Source organism: Bos javanicus, chromosome 15, assembly GCF_032452875.1.
Source record: "Bos javanicus breed banteng chromosome 15, ARS-OSU_banteng_1.0, whole genome shotgun sequence".
Lineage (NCBI taxonomy): Eukaryota > Metazoa > Chordata > Mammalia > Artiodactyla > Bovidae > Bos > Bos javanicus.
In genome coordinates, this window is record NC_083882.1 from 59,346,036 (window position 1) to 59,370,895 (window position 24,860).

At 40.7% G+C, this 24,860-nt stretch overlaps 1 protein-coding gene across 2 annotated transcripts in view; it reads left to right on the plus strand.

The window, feature by feature from the left end:
* The window catches only part of METTL15 (methyltransferase 15, mitochondrial 12S rRNA N4-cytidine), a 367,997-nt gene extending 343,820 nt beyond the window's left edge, over nucleotides 1-24,177 (plus strand). Inside the window, exon 6 of one of the 2 annotated variants that reach the window (XM_061380991.1) lies at nucleotides 23,747-24,177. In XM_061380991.1, the coding sequence (XP_061236975.1) occupies nucleotides 23,747-24,024 (278 nt within the window). In that variant the 3' untranslated portion in view covers nucleotides 24,025-24,177. The remainder of the gene's footprint in view (nucleotides 1-23,746) is intronic. The other variant, XM_061380999.1, reaches the window with a different exon arrangement.
* Nucleotides 24,178-24,860: the final 683 nt, after the last annotated feature.

A 24,860-nucleotide genomic window follows, 5' to 3' on the forward strand; every position in this document is an offset into this window, starting at 1 on the left:
GCCACTGCTGAGTTTTCCAAATTTGCTGGCATATTGAATGTAGCACTTTCATAGCATCATCTTTCAGGATTTGAAATAGCTCAACTGGAATTCCATCACCTCCACTAGCTTTGTTCATAGTGATGCTTTCTAAGGCCCACTTGACTTCACATTCCAGGATGTCTGGCTCTAGGTGAGTGATCACACCATTGTGATTATCTGGGTCATGAAGATTTTTTTAGTATAGTTTTTCTCTGTATTCTTGCCACCTCTTCTTAATATCTTCTGCTTCCTTTAGGTCCATACCATTTCTGTCCTTTATTGTGCCCATCTTTGCATGAAGTGTTCCCTTGGTATCTCTAATTTTCTTGAAGAAATCTCTAGTCTTTCCCATTCTGTTGTTTTTCTGTATTTCTTTGCACTGATCACTGAGGAAGGTTTTCTTATCTCTCCTTGCTATTCTTTGGAACTCTGCATACAAATGGGTGTATCTTTCCTTTTCTCTTTTGCCTTTAGCTTCTCTTTTCACAGCTATTTGTAAGGCCTCCTCAGACAACTATTTTCCTTTTTTGCATTTCTTTTTCTTGGGGATGGTCTTGATCCCTATCTCCTGTACAGTGTCACAAATCTCCATCCATAGTTCTTCAGGTACTCTATCCATCAGATCTAATCCCTTGAATCTATTTCTCACTTCCACTGTATAATCATAAGGGATTTGATTTAGGTCATACCTGAATGGTCTAGTGGTTTTCCCCACTTTCAATTTCAGTCTGAATTTGGCAATACAGGGTTCATGATCTTAGCCAGAGTTAGCTCCTGGTCTTGTTTTTGCTGACTGTATAGAGCTTCTGCATCTTTGGCTGCAAAGAATATAATCAATCTGATTTCGGTATTCACCATCTGGTGATGTCCGTGTGTAGAGTCTTCTCTTGTGTTGTTGGAAGAGGGTATTTGCTATGACAGTGCACTCTTTTGGAAAAATTCTATTAGCCTTTGCCCTGATTCATTCTGTACTCCAAGGCCAAATTTACCCCTGGTAGACATTGCTAATCAAACACCATATTCTTTTCCTTTCCTGCTAAGCCTGGATGCAGTCTCAGATCATTTCCAGTAGTGCTCCTTGAGCAAGCATTACCAACACAGAGGGTAAGGTATGTGAGATAAAGTCAGCTTGTCATTTCTGAACTGATCTTGCTAGCTCTTCTTGTTTGGGGCACCTGCTAATTTAAAATCCTTCCAAATTTAGAGCCTTAAAACAGTTCCAGCACTGACCTCTTGATTGGCACCCCAGTCCCTTCTTATGCAGTGTGTATATTTTTTTTTTTAAGCAGAAACTGCCCATCTTTTTTTTTAAATTTTTGTTTATTTATTTAATTTTTTGGCTGTGCTGGGTCTTTGTTGCTGTGTACAGGCTTTCTCTAGTTGTGGGAAGCAGGGGCTAGTCTTCATTGCGGTGGTTTTTCTTGTTGTAGAGCACAGGCTTTAGGGCGTGTGGGCTCAGTAGTTGTACTTTGAGGGGTTAGTTGCTCCACAGCATGCAGGATTGTCCCAGGCCCAGGGATCAAACTGGCATCCCCTGCGCTGGAAGGCAGATTTCCAACCACTGGTCACTAGCAAGGTCCCCAGTGTATATCTCTGATTAACTGAATTTGTAGTTTTAAAACAAGCACTTCCAGGTCTCAAATCCTTTACTCAAAACCTTCCTTCATACTTCAGAGCATAAATTGCTAAAAAAAAAAGTCAGCTATTGAAACATACACTCCTTCACTTCCAAATCCATTCAGTTTTCACCTGTTATTGATTGACTGTGTTCCATGCATATTGTACTGGCATAATGGGGACACAAATAAACTGGATATAGACCATAGCTTTAGAGAGTCAAGCTCTGTAGAAGGGAGTTCAGAGGTTACCACAACATGAAGCACAACAGGACATGTGCTTAGAAAGGGAAACGGAGTGGTATGGAATCTCAGAGTAAGCTATCACTTCCTATCAGTGGTTAGGGATGCAGATCATAAGAGAAGTAGCATTGAGGTGCATGTTGGCTTTGCTGATTATTAGGTGTGTGATCATGGACATGTTATCTCACCTCTCTGAGCCTCAGATTCCTCAATTCAAAGTGAGGATAATACTGATAACTCTACAGAGGATTGCAGAATGGATAGAAAGATGAGAAAATGAAGAGAGGCTCAAGCTAGAATACTGTCCGTGCTCAATAACTGTTACCTCTCAGAATGCCCCCAGAATTAGACCAGGAGAAGAAAAGTGAGCATCTATGTACTGGTCAGTCTCTGTAGTTGACTCAGCTCCTGCCTTTCCCCTGCACTGTATGTCCGCTTTCAGAATTGCTAGCAGTGGTGCTAATGGCAGTAGTGGAAGAGGAAGAAGGAAGAGCAGGCAAAGAAAGAGGAGGAGAGAGTCAAGGGAAGCTTGTAGCAAATAAGGATCGAGGAAAAAAGATCGGGTTACTTGAAAAACTGCACTTATCTTTTCAATGATGAGTAATGGCTGAGAGAGAGGTTTTTGAAAGAGGACTTCAATCTGGTCCATGGGAGATGTCAATTTCTTCTCTTACATGTTGACATGTCATTGCAGGTATGGTGGTTTTAGAATTATACGCTTCCTAACCCCAAGAGACCTCTTAGTAATTGTTCATCTCCACCCAGTCCTCACGCTGACTGAATGTCCTCTGTGGTCTTGGATCTTTAGAGTTACTTCTGAATTAATTTCCCCCTAAAATCCCTCTCTCCTTGATACCCTACTGTTGGCTTCACATATTTTTCAAGGATAATATAAACATCTAATGCCATGAAAACAATTTTGGTGTCTTAATTCAGAATGTCTCAATCTTGGCTGCACCTTAGCATCATTGGCAAGGCAGGGTCTCCTCCTTCTGGGATTTTGATTTAATTTATCTAAGGTGAGACACTGACCTCAGTCATTTTAAAAGCTCTCCAGGTATTTCTTAATGTACAGTTAGGGTTGAGTGCTACTAAGTGAATTGAATAAATTGTTGAGATGAAAACCTCAGCCACAGTTTGCCTATTAATTCTAACATACAAAAAATTGAAGAAAATTAAAGGAGATAAAATAGTCATTGTTTGTTAGAAAAATACTTGCTTTTTAAAATATTGAGGCAAAAAAGGCAGCATTCATGACCAAGGCCATGCATAAATAAATAATTTTTATCAAAAATCTTGGCTTATTTGAAGCACTGGATAAAGATAGAGATGCTCCCAGGATTTGAAACTGGTCCCAGGATTAGAAATTTAGAGCGATTTGTGTTGAATTATGAAATTAAAACATGGTCTAAGTTTAGCAAAAGTAATTTTCCAATGAGTTATTGCTCAATATTATCGTTACACATTAAATCTTGGCCTGCCTAAAAGGAAAACTGAATAACTTTATGGATTTTTTTTTAATACATATTGCTGGCCCTGGATATATCCATAGGCAAACAGCTCAGACTTGATATAAAAGGGGCTAGAGAAACAGATCATTTATATAGTTTGGCCCACTAATTTTACAGATGAGTAAGCCAAGGATCAGAGAGTGGGAGGAGTTGTGTAATAATGCAAAGGTGGGGCCCAGTTTTTACCTTCTGGTCCATTTCTTCATGTTGCTGAATTAAACACTGAATGTTTATTGAATATCTGATATGTGCCTGATTGTACCAGGGGCACTCTTACTGAAACTGGGAGACAGGATTGGAGTTGTTTGTTGTTCTTCAGTCACCAAGTCATGTCCAACTCTTTGCAGCCCCATGGACTGCAGCCCCTTAGGCTTCCCTGTCCTTCACTATCTTCTGGAGTCTGTTCAAACTCATATCCATTGAGTCAGTGATGCCATCCAACCATCTCATCCTGTCACCTCATTCTCCTCCTGCCCTCAATCTTTTCCAGCATCAGGGTCCTTTCCAATGAGTCAGCTCTTCACATCAGGTAGATAAAGTACTGGGGCTTCAACTTCAGCATCAGTCATTCCAATGAATATTCAGTGTTGATTTCCTTTAGACTTGTTTGATCTCCTTGTCTCCAAGGGACTCTCAAGAGTCTTCTCTAACACCACAGATTGAAAGCATCAATTCTTTGGCACTCAGCCTTCTTTATAGTCCAACTCTCACATCTGTATGTGACTACTGGAAAAGCCATAGCTTTGACTATGCAGACTTTTGTTGGCAATGTGATGTCTCTGCTTTTTAATATGCTGTCTAGGTTGGTCATGGCTTTTCTTCCAAGGAGCAAGCGTCTTTTAATTTCATGGTTGCAGTCACCATTCACAGTGATTTTGGAGCCTAAGAAAATTTGTCACTGTTTCCACTTTTTCTCCATCTATTTGCCATGAAATGATGGGACCAGATGCCATGATCTTTACTGGTTGAATGTTGAGTTTTTAAGCCAGTTTTTACACCCTCCTCTTCACCCTCATCAAGAGGCTCTTTAGTTCCTCTTCACTTTCTGCCATTAGAGTGGTATCATCTGTGTATCTGAGATTGTTGATAGACTTCCCTGGCATGTTGATTCCTGTTTGTGAGTCATCTAGCCTAGCATTTCTCATGATTTACTCTGCATAGAAGTTAAATAAGCAGGATGACAATATACAGCCTTGACGTACTCCTTTCCCAATTTGAAAGCAGTCCATTGTTCCATGATCAGTTCTAACCATTGCTTCTTGTCCTGCACACAGGTTTTTCATGAGAGAGGTAAGGTGGTCTGGTATTCCCATCTCTTTCAGAATTTTCCACAGTATGTTGTGATCCACACAGTCACAGGCTTTGGTGTAGTCAATGAAGCAGAAGTAGATGCTTTTCTGGAACTCCCTTGTTTTTTCTATGATCTAATGGATGTTGGCCATTTGGTCTCTGCTTTCTCCCTTTTATAAATCCAGCTTGTATATCTGAAAGTTCTTAGTTCACATACTGCTGAGGCCTAGCTTGAAAGATTTTAAGCATTACCTTTTCAGCGTGTGAAATGAACACAATTGTATGGTGGTCTGAACATTCTTTGGCATTGCTTTTCTTTGTGATTGGGAAGAAAACTGACCCAGGTTGGTAGGATAGGAGCTTGGATACAAAAATTAGAAGAAAAAAAATCCCAAGTAGTAACTAAGATCCTCATTTATCCAAATGTCTTGTGAAACTTATTTTGGTCATGCCAAGTGCATGATCTGAATGGGGCCAATGGCAAGGTCTGTACTGTTGAGCCACCTGGGCTGTTGACTCCTCTGATAAAGAGAGAGAGGGTCAGAGCCTGGGTGGGTTTGAACCCAAAGGTCAAGATTAAATGTCACCAGCAATTATAAGGATGGAAGAACAGAGTCTGGCAGTTCATTCCTATGTACAGTCAGGAGGCATCTCAACCTCATCTTTAATAAATCAAGCCGTCAGGAGAAACTTCTTCCAGCATTTTCCTGAGACTCAGTGAGGCAACTCCTTTGGGAAGAAGATTGCCACATGTAATATAGGATGCCAGTTAAATCTGAATTTCAGACAACAAATATTTTTTAAAGTGTAAGTATATTTCATATTGGCCCCAAATACACTCAAAAGAGTATTAGTTGTATATTCAAAATCAGACTTAACCTGTGCCTTCTATTTTTATTTTATTTTATTTTTTAACTTTACAATATTGTATTGGTTTTGCCATATATCAACATGAATCTGCCACAGGTATACACGTGTTCCCCATCCTGAATCCTCCACCCTTCTCCCTCCCCGTACCATCCCTCTGGGTCGTCCCAGCACACCAGCCCCAAGCATCCAGTATCGTGCATTGAACCTGGACTGGCGACTCATTTCATATATGATATTATACATGTTTCAATGCCATTCTCCCAAATCATCCCACCCTCTCCCTCTCCCACAGAGCCCAAAAGACTGTTCTATCTCTTTTGCTGTCTCGCATACAGGGTTGTCGTTACCATCTTTCTAAATTCCATATATATGCGTTAGTATACTGTATTGGTGTTTTTCTTTCTGGCTTACTTCACTCTGTATAATCAGCTCCAGTTTCATCCACCTCATTAGAACTGATTCAAATGTATTCCTTTTAATGGCTGAGTAATACTCCATTGTGTATATGTACCACAGCTTTCTTATCCATTCACCTGCTGATGGACATCTAGGTTGCTTCCATGTCCTGGCTATTATAAACAGTGCAATGCACCTTCTATTTTTATTTTCTAAATCTGGAAACCCTATGTGGGAAGCTCCTCTGGACCTCCTTTTCCCGTAATCTGCCTTATTTTCCTTTCTTCTTTGTTCACATAGGATCGAGTACATGGTACCACTATTAACTACTAATACTTCTCCTCTCCTCTCGTTTTGTCATGTAGAGTACAGGCAGGCCCCCAGGAGGCTTGCACCAGTTGGTGCTCAGGAAAGGTTGTGGATAGATGATGAATGGAATGAATGTGTCTGAACCCAAGAGTGTGGCTGGCTCAGGACAAACTATTTCCTGATTTGGAAGAAGCAGTTCCATGTGCAGCTGACAGTGGTGTTACATGAAATGCTTCTGAGGCCGCCCTAAGTTTTGCTATTCAGAACCACCCTCTCTAGTCTGGCCTTCTAGAAGCTCCATGAACCACATTTTGATGTCTTCCTACCCTGTGACGGGTCTGGGGTTGGCCTGGTAGGCCAGCAGAGTTGAGAGGCAGGTACTCTTCTGAATGGCCCAAAGGAATGAGAGGCAATTGCTCTTGAATCATCCAAAGGGTCTGTCTTCCTGTTGAACCTCAAAGCTGCAAGCCATTGAATCAGATTCTATGGGGGGTGGTGAGTGCATAGGTTTCCTTTGACTTTGTGTTTGTGCTGTGTGACAATGTCAGAAATTCATAAATTTTAGAGAAGGGAACTTGAGACAAAAAAAAAAAAAAAAACCAAAAACAAACAAACCCTCTGAATGCTGACTTATTCCCATTGTCATGAGTAATTCATGATTCACCTGCATGTTGATACCTCCTGGAAAGCCTATGTCGTGTTTCCATTTGTGATTTTCAGAAATCAATTCTAGCTTTTCACTTTATGAGTACAAGTACAAAGTTCATGGATTTCACTAGCATTATCTGGGGGCAAAGATAAAAATGGTAGTCCCTTCCATGAGTACAGGATGCTATGATTTAATGTACGTAAAGTGCCTAGTGTGGTGTCTGGCTTCAGTAATTGGTAGTTGAATTTTTAGATACATCAGGTACTTGATGAGGTAGGCACACCATGAGACTGAGCAGCTCAAAGGTATGTAGTTAGTATAAGGCAGAGCTAGATCTAGATCTCAGTTTTGCTGATCCTTAATTCCATAAGTGTTCCTACTCAACAGTGATGAGTCCTGAATCTCCTGAGTGATTCTGGCATCTTTGCTGTAAACTAAAGGAATCCATTTGGAAACCATTCTTGTAAATTCATAAGCACAGACCTTCACATTCCTAGCTCTATGCTTCCCAAATCTGGCAACTCATGCCCTTCCTCTCCTTCTCTTACCATCCAATGTGAAGGAACACTATGAGATCAGTCAATATTTGGACCCCGTGATTTTTACTGTAAGCTGGTAAGGTTAGGAGTCTTGTGGACAGAATTGAGAGTGAGCCTCCCCAAGTTTAGTTCATCACATGGTCTCTATTCCATCACATCGCATCTTAGCTGTTGGGCCTGAAGACTAAGAGTGGAGCATCAATAATTGAAGGTACAATCACAGCTGAAGCTTCCGTTAGTTATTTTTCTCCAACCCTGACATTTTATGAGTCAACAAAGCCAAAGCCATCAATATGAAGCAGATTATTTTTAGCAGTTTCTTAACCAGTGTGCTCTAGCTTTAGATTAAACATTGACGTTGGTTATTATTAAAATTCTGAAAATTCTGGGCAGAGAAGAGCCCACGTTAGTACAGTAAACACTGGGCTTTCATTATCTTGTTTTGAAAAATATCGACTCGCTGCTGCTCCCACCAAATACAACTTCGTAAAACTAAGGGATTGCGGATTTGCTAAGGATTAGTTGTTCAAGGTCAGAGTCTGAATGTGTGGGTGTCGTTTGCATGGTTGGATATTACTTTGGACTTCAACCTTTTCAGATTTGCAATTTCTTAGCGATGGCATTATCTTATTATCATTTAATTCTGTGAAGTTTGTCCCATTTTCTGATCAACACCAAAAATATGGTGCTACAGACTTTTAAAGTAGATTATCACTTTTGCTATGAGACTTTTGTTATATCTTTCACAATATGAGATAACTAGGACAGCCTCTGGTATCGTGAAACTAGGGTTGGGAATCAATTCCCCTGGCATGATGTAAAGGAAAGAACACTGATGTTGGAGCCAGAAGACCTGCCACTTACAAGATGTGTGTCCTTGGGTAAATGTCTTAAGATCTTAGATTTCTCATTGTTTAATTGAAGGGATCTGGACTAGAACTGCTGCTGCTGCTGCTAAGTCGCTTCTGTCGTGTCCGACTCTGTGCGACCACATAGATGGCAGCCCACCAGGCTCCCCCGTCCCTGGGATTCTCCAGACAAGAACACTGGAGTGGGTTGCCATTTTTTTCTCCAATTCATGAGAGTGAAAAGCCAAAGTGAAGTTGCTCAGTCGTGCCTGACTCTTAGCGACCCCATGGACTGCAGCCTACCAGGCTCCTCCATCCATGGGATTTTTCCAGGCAAGAGTACTGGAGTGGGGTGCCATTGCCTTCTCTGGGACTAGAGCAGTAATACCCAAACTGAGTCCTACATACTCATTGAGATTCTTCAGGGTCACCCATGGAAGAGGGACAAGCAGTCTTCAAACAGATGTCTCAATCTCTCCATCTCCAGCCCACTTCAACTACTCATTGCCATTCTTTTAAACCTTTTGAGCTTCTGCTAAAGATTTCATCCGGAAAAGATTTTTCTCAGGAAAGATCCCATTGCTAAGAAAGTTTGAAAACCACTGGGCAATATGCTTTCCAATCTTTCCAACATTATAATGTTCTAGACACTACCAAAGGGTTGAAAATATGTCATCAAAATAATCACTGACAACTTTTAACGAATTCATTCGGAGTTTATTTTGTAGAAAGGTAGCAGATCTGAGAGGGGTCCCAAGGATTCTTACTCATCCACTGTAGTGCGGCGCACAGGAGCTTAGGCTCTGGGGTCAAACGGCAGAACTTCAGGTTCTGCCTCAGGCTCTTGCTGTACATCTTGAGCAGCTCACTTTACCTCTCTGTGCTTTTATCTCTGTAAGCCTTGTTGTCACCTCCTTTTGCAAACAGGAAACTGAGGCACAACGACAATATTGAGATGAGGAAGATAATAGTTCCCACCTTGTAGGGTTTTCCTGATAATTAAATGAATTAATGTGTAAACCATTTACTGTAGGAACTGGTACATAGTATATGCTGAACAAATACCAATTATTGTCACAAGTTCGTTTATTTGTCAAATATCTATTGTGAATCTATTATGTTTTGGTCATTGTGCTAAATTTTAGAGATTTAGAGTAAATACAATATAATTCCACCTTCATGAATGTCCTAAGGTAGTAGGAGAGAGAGAGCATAGAGGTGGTTGAGTAGCTGTGTGATAACTTTTGCTAGGGCTCTGAGCAAGGTACATGTAGAGGCAGAAGGAAGAACTGAGGCAAAGAAGGTAACTTGTGACAGTTGTTTGAGACGCTCTCAGTAGGTTAGAAAGGCGGGATGGGTTGTAGGACAGCACTAAAGGGTAAAGGAGGGAACGGGCAGACTGGGTCTGCATCTTCAGTAACTGATCTCTCTAATGTGTGAGCTCTCCTCTAATATCGATGCTGAGCTCATGATGAGTATCTTCACCAGCATCTCCGTCTCCCTTCCGCATCATTTCTGACTTGTTCCATCCAACCACGAGGAATTATTCTGTGCATCTTCTTGCCAAGTCAGAGCCTGAGGGTTTATGTTTGCTTGCATGTTTCAGTTATTCATGGAGAACTCAAGGATTTCAAATAATTTCCAGACAAATCCCTTGGAAAAAAGAGAGGGTGGGAGAGAAGCTTAAAGACCTCTAGTCTTTTCTAATAACACTTAAACCCGAACAAGCTGTCTTTCTGAGAGCCAAGTGAGGCCCTCACACCAAAATCTCTGCTGTCTTTAGTTGGAGAGAAACTCAGGCACAATCTAGGCCTAAATAAGAGATTATGCCAGAAAGCTCAGTGAAAAGGAACAATACATTTAGGCATGAAAAGCTCTTTGTTGAGAAATGAGCCCAAATATAGCAATACCCTCTCTCTTTTGTACCCTGCCCTTCTTCCCTTATGGCCCACCAGTTCCTCAGACATTGGCTTCTGCATGCTTCGGAGGCTCCAAAGTCTTTATTAATGTTGTTTAGCCGTGTGGCATAATTATTGATCCTGGCACAAAGCTGACTCTCTATACTGCACTGTAAAAATAAATGAAGAATGAGTGAGCAAAAGATCAAAGGAAGCAGAGGTGAATATCCGAGGGGCTATTTGAGCCACCACTAAATCTATAGGCTTCGTAGGGACAAGGGTTATGACTTTTGCTGTCCTCTGTGGCCACCATGTGCTTTATGGGCATGTGGTCGATGCTCAGCAAGACACCTGCGGGCCTTAGTGAATATTCAGTGAACACTTCGATATCTTGGTTTGTGTCCTTGTACAGTGAAGCAGCACTAAGGGAAAGCCAGTGTACTCTTTGTGTGCCAGTAAATAATGATGTAAATGGGCAGTTGAGGCTGCCTCTCTAGGCTGCCTTTAGCTCTGTTTCTAATTTGTGCAATTTGCATACTTCTCCCTGAAAATTCAGGTCTTTCCAAAACATGAGGCTGGGTCTTTAAAACTGCAACACCTATTCTAATCTTTCTTCACTCATTTCCTCTGAACCTCCCTCTTCTCTGTCTTAACTGAGACTCCCATTTAAGCCAGTTCAAGGGAGCCAGTCAATCCTAACAGAAGTCAACCCTGAATGTTCATTGGAAGGACTGTTGCTCAAGCTGAAGCTCCAATACTTTGGCCACCTGATGTGAAGAGCCGACCCATTGGAAAAGACTCTGATGCTGGGAAAGATTGAAAGCAAAAGGAAAAGACAGTGGCTGAGGATGAGACGGCTAGATAGCATGATTGACTTAATGAACATGAAGTTGAGCAAACTCATGTGGAGGACAGAGGATACAGGACAGATAGCAGAGGACAGAGGACAGAGGAGCCTGGCAAGAGCTACAGTCCATGGAGTCGCAAAGAATGGGACATGATTTAGCAACCAAAACGACAACAGCAACAATGGGGCCAGTACTAGGCACTGCCTCTGTATTTGACTTTGAGCTCGGCATTGAGGTCAGTGCAGGGGAAGATGACAACTCTCTGCCCTTCAGAATTTTGTAATCCAATTTGGGAATAAATGACACCAGTTAACACCTGGAGGACAGCTAGCAAGCACCATGATAAAGAGCTAAATCGCATTTTAGAGTTCAAAGAAAGAACAAAGTGTAGCAAAGTAGGGTGAAATGTTACTTTTCTTTTAGCTTTCTACCCCTCAGAGACCTCCTGGTGGCTCCCGTGAATTATTACATTATTAATGCAAATATTAATGTTTGCCTCATACATGAAGACTTTTAGTTATAATGACTTTTAGTCACACAACAAAAATTCTCAGTCGCCATGGAAATGGTACTATAAGGAGGTGTGCTGGGGTGAGACGAGCTTAATTTCAATCAATGCCAAGAAAAAGAGGGAGAATGATGTTCTCTACAATGTCCTTCCACAGAACCCCTTATATTCTTTAAGGATATAGGTATTTCACTGGATGATACGCCCTTTGAGTGCAGGGATAACCATTTCTTATTAATATGGCTTCCAAATTCCATCATTCAAGGATCTAAAGAGGCACTCAGTAGTGTTTGTTGAATCAATTATATATCCAGAAAAACTGAGCAATTATTTTAGTGATTATCAAAGAAGACAATTCCTCACATCCCTCCAATCACCTCCCAGCTCCATTTGTCCTTTCCTTTGTACTGAACTCGCTAAAATTCCCTCAGTTGGTGCAGGTATCTTTGTTATTTGGAGACTCATTCATTTATAAAAACTCTGCCTCCTTCCTAGTGTCCTTTCATTAGAGACAATATTTATAGGATTATTTAATCTATGAAATACGTAACATTCAAGTACTGATGCCTTTCAGATTTTCATGATACAGCATGGTACTTGCAAGCCAGGAACACTCATGGATACCCAGATATTATGCATGGCCTACACCCTACACTGTCTTGACTTAACAATTGTCTTATTCCATTTCTCAACTTTTTCTCATTGCAGCTACTTCTTTGTATAGTTGTATGTGTGTGTGTGGCGGGGGGAGGTGAGGGGGGGTGGTTGGCCATGCAGCATGCAGAACTTCCCTGACAAGGGACTGAACCCATGCCGCCTGCAGTGGAAGCACACAGTCTTAACCACTGGACTATCAAGGGTGTCCATCTTAACTGCTTCTTACTCTTTCTCTTATGATTCTGTATTCCATGTTCTAGGAGGTGGAGGAGATATTCAAGGTGATGGAGAGGGCAGGGTCTGAAGTCTGTCTGTTTGGTTTTACATCTTGACTCTGCCACATAACCGTGGGCAAGCTTGCCTGTTCATATCTCACAGGGTTGGTATGGGTGGTAAGTGAGAGCTGGTGTATGTTATTTTGCTCCTCATATGACCTTCGGCTTTCTCCCTTGATTCCTATCATACCTGTCCTGTGGATCTATTCATCTCAAGCAGACCTGTTTGATCCTGCCCTTCCCTTGGCCACTTCCCTAGTATAAATCACATTTCTTGTTGTTATTGTTTAGTCAATAAGTTATGTTCAATATTTTTGCAACCCCATGGACTGTAGCCCATCAGGCCCCTCTGTCCATGGGATTTCCCAGGCGATAATACTGGATTGGGTTGCCATTTCCTTCTCCAGGGGATCTTCCCAACCCAGGGATTGAACCCATGTCTCCAGCATTGCTGGCACATTCTTTACCACTGAGCCACCAGGGAAGCTATAAACGACATTTCTGCCACACCCCAACCCCCAGCCTGTTCTTGTCCTTTCCAGCTGGTAAAGTGGGAAAGTCTGTGATCCAAGGTCACAAAGGGACCTTGAGGAGTCCTTGAGGAGTGTTTCAGACATTTAGCTAATATACGCACATAAATGCCAACATGCTCACTCTATAATTGTCATTGTAATATCTAGGTATGGCACTTCCATCGTTTCTTTTTCCTAATAATAAAAATGTCTTTGTAACTAACTATGGAAATGGTGTGATTTCCATCCTAAGAAATATAAGGAATGTTTCAGCTTGAGCTGAAAAAAAAAAAAAAAAACAGGCATTTTTTTTTCCTTCAGTTCTCTTTATTCTTTGGATGATACCTATCTTTCAGTTCCCATGCTAAGATTTGATGCCAGTCAAAATTGTGACCAATCCAAGATTCTTCCCATAACCTGAAGCATACTTATAACCTGAACGTAATATTGTTAGCATCACCATCTCTTCCCAACTTTTTAGCACTTAATAATTCCCAGAGTGACCACTGAATAAGTGACCAGATACCATTTTGAGTTGTGATGTCACAATCTGTAGAAATTATAAGATAATCACAGAGAAAGGCATGTTGGCAAGCTTTAGGGATCAGGAGCTACAAATATGTGGTACTGTCCAGAGCGTACATCTCTGAGTTCTTTTCATGGCTCAAGTCCAGGAACTGGGGCTATACCTTCAATAATCATATGGGAAAGCTAAGATAGAGGGATATTCGATGAGATTCTGACAGACTGCCAAATTGGAATCTAACTTTGCTTATGCATGTGGTATTCCGGGTAAAGCAATTGTCCTTTTAGTTAAAAGTAATAAATATATTTCTGTTTAAAGGGCAGGTGTTTGGGATTGCTATATTTTGCCTGTGGCAAGCCCATAATATAAACCAATGTGGTCTGGATGGGAGGAAATAATCAAAGACCACATGAGGTTCTAATCCCTTAGGAGCAGAGGCTCACGGTATAGAAATTAGGTAGTGTCTCTGAATGGTTATACATGGCTACTAAGTGGCAGGGTCAGGATTCAAATTCAGGTTCATAAGACCCTTGAGTTTTTCCTCCCACTACTATCATATGCTGCTTCATTTTGAAATTGATTCCAGAGCTGAGAGTGACCTCAATCAATTTCCATTCCAACCGCTTTATTTTAAAGAGAGGGAGAGATGGGTTAAGAAATGTCCATTAATGCAAAGAACTAAACCTGTGCTCTGTAACAACCTAGAGGGGTGGGATAGGGTAGGAGGTAGGAAGGAGGTCCAAGAAGGAGGGAACATATGTATACTTATGTCTGATTGATGTTGATGTATGGTAGAAACCAACACAACGTTGTTAAGCTCCCACTCTGTGGGATCCCATGGACTGTAGCCCACCAGGCTCCTTTGTCCATGGAATTCTCCAGGCAAGAATACTGGAGTGGGTTGCCATTTCCTTCTCCAGAGGAACTTCCTGACCCAGGGATTGAACCTGGGTCTTCTGCATTACAGGCACACTCTTTATAAAGACAGACTCTTTATAATAATAAGGCTATTTTCCTCCAATTAAAAACAAATAAATAAAAAAAAAGAAACACACATTTCCTTGAATGAATATCTCACCTTGTAAAATATCTGCTCCACATCTAGAGGTTGGGAGTGGATCTAACAATCTTGATTAAAAGGAAGCTTGAAGGTGGTCCCTCTGCATTGGTGGTAGGGGTTCCCTATGTAATTTCTTATGCATTTTTCATGGATGCCTGATCCCTTCAAATTGATTTGATTCTGTGATATGTAATGTTAGTAATATTTTGGGAATGCTTTCAGTGTGTTCTTTTTTGCTTTTCAGTGTATATGGCTTTCTCCCCAGTAAGCTCAAGAGCTACATCTATTACATGTTTCAGCAAGAATGAAAAGAAAGATTATATTCAGCTTCTGACATTCCAATTAGTGTTTTTCAAAACTTCAGCAGTACAATAGCCTTCATGCCCCAGTTTGTTGAGGGAAACTAATACGCACATACACATTCCTTCATCTTGCCTTGATTATAAAGTAGGCTTTATTATAAAGTTTTACAGAGATTTATAGGCATCCTGCATATAGAGGAAGTACAAGGTGGAGGTATTCGCTTTACCTTGAGGGATTGGAGGAGAGACAGAAGTAGAAGCATGGTCATTCACGTGGCCTACCCTCCCTCTTTTAGAATGAAATAGCAGAATATTGGGTGAAAAGGCGGGAATGCTGAAGGCTGAGATATTTCTGCTCCCTTTTCTACTTAGGAGGCTGGAAGGTGATTTCTTTATAGGTTGTCTACTCCACTTGGAACTAGACATCACAGAGTGGTTAAGCAGAGGGAGGGCATGAATGCAGCCTTCTCAAAGCATCCTTATTTCCCATGAAGCACGTGAAGGACCCAGAATTTTCCCCATGTTCCTGGGATAGTATATGGTGTTTACCTGAGGTTTTGTCTGGGGAGTTTGCCAGAAGGGATTCCTGGCATAAAGAAGAAAGTGGTCTTGAAGTTGAGGACTGTGTGCAAGTTCCAGCTGGCCCCCGATGGACTCTGCAAAATCATCAGTGGTCAAGTGAGCAGGGAAGGTCCTATACCCTCACAAGGCAAATGAGAACAAACCGCAGCATCACCAGTTGCAAACTGGTCAGTGAATGTCAGCAGAACACTCAGGAATAGAACCAGTCTCATGTCAGTGCTCACTAGTCCAGGGAACAGTTCATACCAACCACTACTTAGTAGACGTGAGCAAGAATCCAGAGGGTACCACATGCACTGAGGACCTGGTCTCCCCCCTCTCTTTATACCATAGTTACAGAGACCACATAACCTTTAAAACCCAGAAATCATCTTGGAGAGGAGTTGATTGAAGAAAGAGAAATATGAAAGACTAAGAGCTTCATCTCAAAGGGGCTGATCCTTTACTTAAAGAGAAAGTTTTTTCTCAGAGACAAGTGAACTTTCCACGAAGAGATAGGTACTGAATATTATAGACTTTGTGAATTATATGAACTCTTTTGCAATTACTGAACTCCACCCCTGTAGCCTGAAAACAGTCATGTGTGTGTGGGTGTGTGTTAAGTCACATCAGTAGTGTCTGACTCTTTATGACCCTATGGACTGTAGCCCTCCAGGCTCCACTGTCCATGAGATTCTCCAGGCAAGAATACTGGAGTGGGTTGCCATGCCCTCCCCCAGGGAATCTTCCTGACCCAGGGATCGAACCCATGTCTCTTACGTCTCCTGCATTGGCAGGCAGGTTCTTTATCACTAGTGCCACCTGGGAAGCCCAAAACAGTAATAAACAATATGTAAATGAATGGGCATAACTATGTTCCAATAAAGCTTTATTTACACAAATAGTCAATGGGATTGCAGGTGCTAGCTTGCCAACTTTCGGTCAGTATCATTGAATCAAACTAAGTTTTTAAAATTCAACTGAAGGTAATTTTCTCCTACTACACAAAAAAGGTAGGAACTTCAGAGAAAAATGAAATTAAATGTAGAAATAATTTGTGTTTTATTTGCACATCTTTGTGACATATGAATGGAGAAGGCAATGGCACCCCACTCCAGTACTCTTGCCTGGCAAATCCCATGGACGGAGGAGCCTGGTAGGCTGCAGTCCATGGGGTCGCTAAGAGTCAGACACGACTGAGTGACTTCACTTTCACTTTCCACTTTCATGCATTGGAGAAGGAAATGGCAACCCACTCCTGTGTTCTTGCCTGGAGAATCCCAGGGATGGGGGAGCCTGGTGGGCTGCAGTCCGTGGGGTCGCACAGAGTCGGACACGACTGAAGCGACTTGGCGGCGGCGGTGACAAATGAATAAAATTCTGCTTTCTTTCATATTGAAAGGAGAGAAGCTGTCTTACTGTAAAGAGGAATGATTTGTTTTGTTCCCTTCCCCAAAGCCTTGTGATCACTAGGAGTGTTGAAGGCTGTAAGAAGACAGGAAGATAAGCTCAAAGTGGATGATAAAATAGGGAGGGAAAGAGCAGTTGACCACAAAGGACAGGGCAGAGATTCTGGTTTCTTTGCCAGGAGCTCTGGAAATAAAGGAAAGGAAGGCCTGGCATGGGAAATAACTTTGAATAGTCATAATTATGATAATGGTAGTGATGAAACTAATAATGGCCACTACAATTTCAGTCAGAATGGGCCACACTGTTGTAACAAACGCCTCTGAAATCTCAATGGCTTAAAGCAAAAATGTTTTGAAAATGAAAATCACTCAGTTGTGTCTGACTCTTTGTGACCCCATGGACTACACAGTCTATGGAATTCTCCAGGCCAGAATACTGGAGTGGGTGGCTGTTCCCTTCTCCAGGGTATCTTCCCAACCCAGGGATCGAACCCAGGTCTCCTGCATTGCAAGCAGATTCTTAACCAGTTGAGCTACTTATATTTCATTAATTCTCCATGTCTGTTGAGGGTCAGCTAGTAGCTGACTCATGGGGGATCAGACTCCACATTGTACTTGAGCTCCTTCTGGGACTTGACATTGAGTGGGCCACTATCTGTAGTATCATTGCTTACAGTGGTTCAGCAAAAGTGATAAAGTACAAACTGGCCATTTCTGGAAATGACACACCTTACTTCTGTTCACATTCCACTGATGAAAGCCAGTCACACAAGTAAGCCTGACTTCAGTGGAGTAAAAAAAAATGTGATCATTCTCTAGGGAGGAAAGTTACTATTAATGGAAAAGTAATTTAATATCCCTCAACTACTATACTGGGTGACAACATACTGAATGAGCATTGTGCTAAGCATATCTTTATTTTATCCTTACTCAGAGACCCTGTAAGATAGATATTGTCACATTGTACTGATGAAAAAAATGAAGATCTTGGGAATTAGGTAACTCATTTTGACAACCAATAGATGGTAATGATTTAAACATAGGTAGGTCTGATTCAGTAGCTTGTACTCCTAAGAACTACATCATACTTTCCTGATCATTTATGATATTAGATTAGGGATCTCAACCTCAAGTGTATTCAGGGGCCAGGCAATTAATACAAATTTGTGAAGCTGTTTGGATATACTTCAACTTTGGATAGGGCTGTGGCAACCTGGAGAGCGTATGCTGTGTAATTCATCTTAAACTAATTGTTACTATGTAAAAATATGCTTATTATTTTCAGTTCTCCAGATTCCTTAAAAAGTCCTCATAAATCTGATTTTTACATGTAATTTCCTGATTTCAAAATGCTAAAAGACAATCCAATTTTTTTTTTTTTAATATGGGCTAAGTAAAATAAATCTAAGAGCCAAACATACCCTATAGGCTAATAGTTTACACTCTTACTAGGTCTTCTGTGCTGTGCTTAGTCACTTAGTCGTGTCCAACTCTTTGCAACCCCATGGACTATACCCTGCCAGGCTCCTCTGTCCATGGGGATTCTCCAGGTAAGAATACTGGAATGGGTTGCCATACCCTCTTCTAGGGGATCTTCCCAACCCAGGTGTCGAACCCAGGTCTCCCACATCACAGGCGGATTCTTTATCATCTGAGCCAACAGGGAAGCCTGCTAGGTCTTCTGGTGGATTCTAATTGGTTCACTGGGGAAACACAAAACTGAGGATAATGAACTCAGATTATTAGTTAGGTTAGGCCCAAGTCTATGTGTTATTTCTGTTTAGTTGCAGAGCCAGTATACTATGGAAAGGCTGAATACTAAATTAAAATGATTATCATCAAGATGCATGAATATGTATATATGTTGGGGACATAATTGTGTATGGACATTTGATTTGGAACCAATTCAAATGTTTAAGCAGCTATGGAGCAATTTTCATTTTCAAACTGTTGTCATGTAACATGCAGTAACTTCTTCTCTGGCCAGTGTGCAGCTGTCATCATTCACTGGGGAGCCTTCCTAAGGAGGTGGATGTTCAGTGCCCTCCAGTCTAGTTCATGATGCACCACCAGACTAAGCAGGCTCATAGTCTACTGTGTGCATTAATTACAACAGAACAAATGGAAAGGCCATTCTCAGTCTGGAGTAATGCCGATCACACTGGCATCTGATAGAAAAAGTCAGGGCTAGGCTTGGCAGAAAGTTGACTGGATATGTTTTTTTCCTGGAAAGGTGATGGATGAAGTTTTTGAAGGAATTAGGAAAGAGCGAAACTGGTAACTTCTTACTTGGCAATCCAGGTATATATTTCTTGAGGGAAGATCTGTCACTTTCATCAGATTCTCAAATAGGTCTTGCTGCCGCTCACCATGAAGCCTTTCAAGTTGAAACATCAAGAAGGATATGGAAATACCTGCCCCCATCCCAGATCACCTTCCTTAAAAAAAATGCAAGGCAGGAGAGTTCACTGACCCCTCAACACAAGCTATGGTTTCCTGCTCTTTTCTTTGCCTGAAATTCTCTTTCTGGCCATCTCTGTCTAGCCAATCCCCTTTCTTAAAAACAGAACACCTTCCTTCCCCACAAAACTAATCTATGAAGCTTTTCCCAACCCCCTTATAGGATATTTTTAATCTTTGAACTCTGAGAACTTTTTTTTTTTTTTTAGTTTCCTGATAGCATTACAATTCTGCCTCTCATAGTTATGTGTGTGTGCATTCATGCATGCATGTGTGCATATATACACCTCATTTTTTTTTTTAGCAGAATAGTAAACTCCATGAGTTTACTACAAGGGGCTTCCCTCGTAGCTCAATTGATAGAGTCTGCCTGCAATGCAGGAAACCAGGGTTTGATCCCTGGGTTGGGAAGGCCCCCAGGAGAAGGAAATGGCAGCCCACTCCAGTATTCTTGCCTGGAGAATCCCATGGACAGAGGAGCTGTCAGGTTATAGTCCATGGGGTCATAAGAGTTGGACACGACTTAGCAACTAAACTGCCACCAAACTCCATGAGGATATTGAGAGTATCTGGCCTGAGGAGAAGGTACTAAGATTTCTTTCTTTAGGAATCTAAGAATTCTTTCTAGTCAAGGAAAAGTTCAACCAGAAAGTCAAAGGGCACCATTAAGGGATAAGACCAAAGTACTTTGTCTTGCTCTAGCAAGTCAAATGAGTTGGCATTCGGCCAAGGTGGGCATGGTTCAGTAATGTTGACCTAGATACACATCTTTTAAATGTTGTACACAGAGGAGTCTTTTTCATATGACTTGATCATTCTATGTACTGGCACAGTTTCCTGGGCCCCCTTTTTTGACCAGTTATTATCTATCTTTTCATCAATGATAACAACATTAAAATGCCTCTCTGTGCTTGTTTTGCTATTTCCACTGTTTCGCAGTATTGAAAACATCATAGAGTTAAAATCAGGTCGCATCTGTTGCTTGTTAGGACCGTAACTTTGCCATATGTTCTAAGATCTGTGAAATGGAGAATAAATCCTTCATAGATGGAGATTTTCAGACTCTTGGCTCTCAGTGTAAACATAAAGGTGTTCTGCTTTTGCAAGAACTATGAGGAGTCTAAGTGATTTGACCACATCATCTTAGATCTCCAGGGGCCAGCATAGAGCTTAATCCAAGGTCAGTGTGTAATTGATGTATGAGATCTTTCCAACTTTTCTATAACTGGTCAGTCATGTAACCAGTGTAAGACTAATCTGTCTTCTTCTTCTGTACTGAGTCAATGCTTTATAATTTTTTTTTAAATAAATCAAAACAGCAACGATTCCAAAAAGTCTTTTGAATGGTTCCTCTGTGTCCTTAAATCTCAGGGATAGAATGATAAGAACCCTGAGCAGACAAGCAAGAGAACTGTTTCTGCTTCAGCACAGGCCAGTAACTGAGCATGAGTTGCTTTCTCTCTCTGGGCTTCCATTTCTTTATTTGTAAAATGAGGGTCTCAGATTAGATTTCCTAAGAGATCTCCCATGTTTCACATTCTGTGACTCTATTGCAGAGATACCCACAACGTTATGACCAAAAGGCTAAGTGAGAGCATATTACGGGGAGCTCGTTACATCTCAGGTGTTTTCCTCCATACTGAAGTAAATCCCTCATTTGTCTTTCCCTCTGCCTCATACCTCCCGCAACTTTATTTTAGATTGTAGAGTTTGCTGCCAGGGTTTTCTTTTTTTTCTAAATTACGTTCTTCTTGACATTAGTAGTAAAAGAGTTACTATGACGACCAAGTAATTTTCCTGGATGGCCACATTCAATTTGCTTAAGTAGATATTAGAATTGTAACATGTTTCATTAGCTCAGAGGCCCTTGGGATGTAACCCTGAAGTGCTGAGCAGACCAGAGCTTCAGGTTAAGCCCATTGAAACCTGGGTCTGTTGACTGTGTAGAGATGGCATTTTCTTTATAGGGTCTCTGTCTTCGTTGCTTAGGCTTGGTAAGTACCAAAAGTAATTACTAAAGGAAATTATAAGAAGATCTGCTATTTTAGCTAACAAAAAAGAAATGAAAGAAAAACTTTAAACACACTGCTGGATAGCATAAATCAGAAAGTAAATAGCCAAGATATTTAAAAGATATGTTTTGTATCTGTTTGTTTATTTTCCTATTATATGAAAGAGGAAATTAGACCTTTATCTAAATTAAAGCTTAGATTCCCAAAGGCAGTATACTAAGCAGATGGAAATTATATGCAACTAATGTCCAACAGTAAGGAAATAGAATGAATTTGGTTATTTGTGTAAAATGCTAATTCTTTTTTAAAATTGAAATATAGTTGATTTACAATATTATGTTAATTTCTGTACAGCAAAGTGACTCAGTTATACTACACAAATACATGTTCTGTTTTCATATTCTTTTCCATTGTGGTTTATCCCAGGATATTGAATATAGTGCCCTCTGCTATACAACAGGGCCTTTTGTCCATCCATTCTATATGTAATAGTTTGCATCTACTAACCACAAACTCCGAGTCCATTCCTTCCCTTAGGCAACCACAAGTTTGTTCTCTTATGTCTGTGAATCTGTTTCTGCATCATAGATACGTTCATTTGTGTCATTTTGGGTTCCACATGTAAGTGGTATTATGTGGTATTTATCTTTCTCTGACTTACTTCACTTAGTATGATAATCTCTAGTTGCATTCATGTTGCTGCAAATGGCACTCTTTCATTCTTTTTATATCGGAGTGGTATTCCACTGAATATATGCACTACATCTTATCCATTCGTCTGTCGTTGGACATCTAGCTTGTTTCTATGTCTTGGTTATTGTGAATCATGCTGCTATGAATGTAAGCATGCCTGTATCTTTTTTAAAGTTCTTTTTTATTGGAGTATAGTTGCTTTACAATGTTGTGTTAGCTTGGCTTATACAGCATAATGAATCAGCCACACATGTACATATATCCTCTTCCTTTTGGACTTCCTTGCCATTTGGGTCCCTTCCCATTCAGGTCACCACAGTATGTGACGTAGAGTTCTCTGTTCTATACAGCATATTTGCATTAGTTATCTATTTTATATACAGTATCAATAGTGTATATGGGTCAAACCCAGTCTCAAAATTCCTCTCATGCCCAATGTATCTTTTTGAATTATAGTTTTGTCCAGATATTTGCCCAGGAGTAGAATTGCTCAGTCATATGGTGATTCTATTTTTAGTTTTCTGAGGAACCTCCATACTGTATTTCATAGTGGCTACACTAACTTGCATTCTCACCAACAGGGTAGGAGAGTTCCCCTTTCTTCACACCTCCTCCAGCATTTGTTATTTGTAGACTTTTTAGTGATGGCCATTCAGACTGCTGTGAGATGGTACATCATTGTAGTTTTGATTTGCATTTAATTAATAATTTAGTTATCAATTAACAGTGTTGAACATCTTCTTTTCATGCGCCTATTGGCCATCTGTATGTCTTCTTTGGAGAAATGTCTCTTTAGGTCTTCTGCCCACTTTTCAATTGGGTTGTTTGCTTTTTTTGTTGAGTTGTATGAGCTGTTTGTATATTTTGGAAATTAAGCCCTTGTTGGTAACATCATTTGCAAATATTGTCTCCCATGCCATAAGTTGTCTTTTTGTATTGTTTATGGTTTCCTTTGCTGTGCAAAAGCATGAAAGTTTGATTATATCTGACTTGTTTATTTTTGTTTTTATTTGTTTTGCCTTGGGAGACTGACCTAAGAAACATTAGTACAATTAATATCAGAGAATGTTTTGCCTGTGTTTTCTTCTAGGAGTTTTATGATATCTTCTCTTATATTTAAGTCTTTAGGCCATTTTGAGTTTATTATTGTGATATGAGGGTGGGTTCTAACTTCACTGACTTATATGCAGCTGTCCAACTTTGCCAGCACCACTTGCTGAAGAGACTGCCTTTTCCCCATTTTATATTCTTGCCTTCTTTGTCAAAGATTAATTGACCAGGGGTGTGTGAGTTTATTTCTGGGCCCTCTATTCTGTTCCACTGATCTATATGTCTGTTTTTGTGCCAATGCCATGCTGTTTTGATTACCATAGCTTTGTAGTATTGGCTGAAGTCTGGAAGATTTATGCGACCTACTTTCTTCTTTTTCCTCGGGATTGCCTTGGCAATTCTAGTGTTTTATGGTTGCATATAAATTTTAGGATTATTTGTTCTAGCTTTGTGAAAAATTCCATGAGTAATTTGATAGGGATCACATTAAGTCTGTATATTCCTCTAGGTAGTATAGCCATTTAAACAATATTAATTCTTCCAATCCAAGAGCATGGGGTATCTTTCCATTGTTTGAAGCATCTTTAATTTCCTTTATTAATGTTTTATAATTCTCAGAGTATGTCTTTCACCTCCTTGGTGACATATTTAATTCTCATTTATTTTATTCTGTGAACTTCCAGATGTTCAAGCTGGATTTAGAAAAGGCAGAGGGACCAGAGATCAAATTGCCAACATCTGCTGGATCATAAAAAAAGTAAGAGAGTTCCAGAAAAATATCTACTTCTGCTTTATTGACTATGCCAAAGCCTCTGATTTTGTGGACCACAACAAACTCTGGAAAATTCTTAAAGAGATGGGAATACCAGACCACCTGACCTGCCTCTTGAGAAATCTGTATAGGGACACAAATAGGGAAAGGAGCACGTCAAGGCTGTATATTGTCACCCTGCTTATTTAACTTATATGAAGAGTACATCATGAAAAACGCTGGGCTGGAAGAAGCACAAGCTGGAATCAAGATTGCCAGGAGAAATATCAATGACCTCAGATATGCAGATGACACCACCCTTATGGCAGAAAGCAAAGAACTAAAGAGCCTCTTGATGAACATGAAAGAGGAGAGTGAAAAAGTTGGCTTAAAACTCAACATTCAGCATGGCATCTGGTCCCATCGCTTCATGGCAAATAGATGGGGAAACAGTGACAGACTTTATTTTGGGGGGCTCCAAAATCACTGCAGATGTTGACTGCAGCCATGAAATGAAAAGGCACTTGCTCCTTGGAAGAAAAGTTATGACCAACCTAGACAGCATATCAAAAAGCAGAGACATTACTTTGCCAACAAAGGTCCATCTAGTCAAAGCTATGGTTTTTCCAGTAGTCATGTATGGATGTGAGAGTTGGACTATAAAGAAAGCTGAGCACCGAAGAATTGATGCTTTTGACCTGTGATGTTGGAGAAGACTCTTGAGAGTCCCTTGGACTGCAAGAAGATCCAACCAGTCCATCCCAAAGAAAATCAGTCCCAAATATTCATTGGAAGGACTCATGCTGAAGCTGAAACTCCAACACTTTGGCCACCTGAGGTGAAGAATTGACTCATTTGAAAAGCCCCTGATGCTGGGAAAGATTGAAGGTAGGAGGAGAAGGGGATGACAGAAGATGAGATGGTTGGATGGCATCAACGACTCAATGGACATGAGTTTGAGTAAGCTCTGGGAGTTGGCAATGGACAGGGAGGCCTGGCGTGCTGCATTCTGTGTGGTCGCAAAGAGTCGGACATGACTGAGCAAC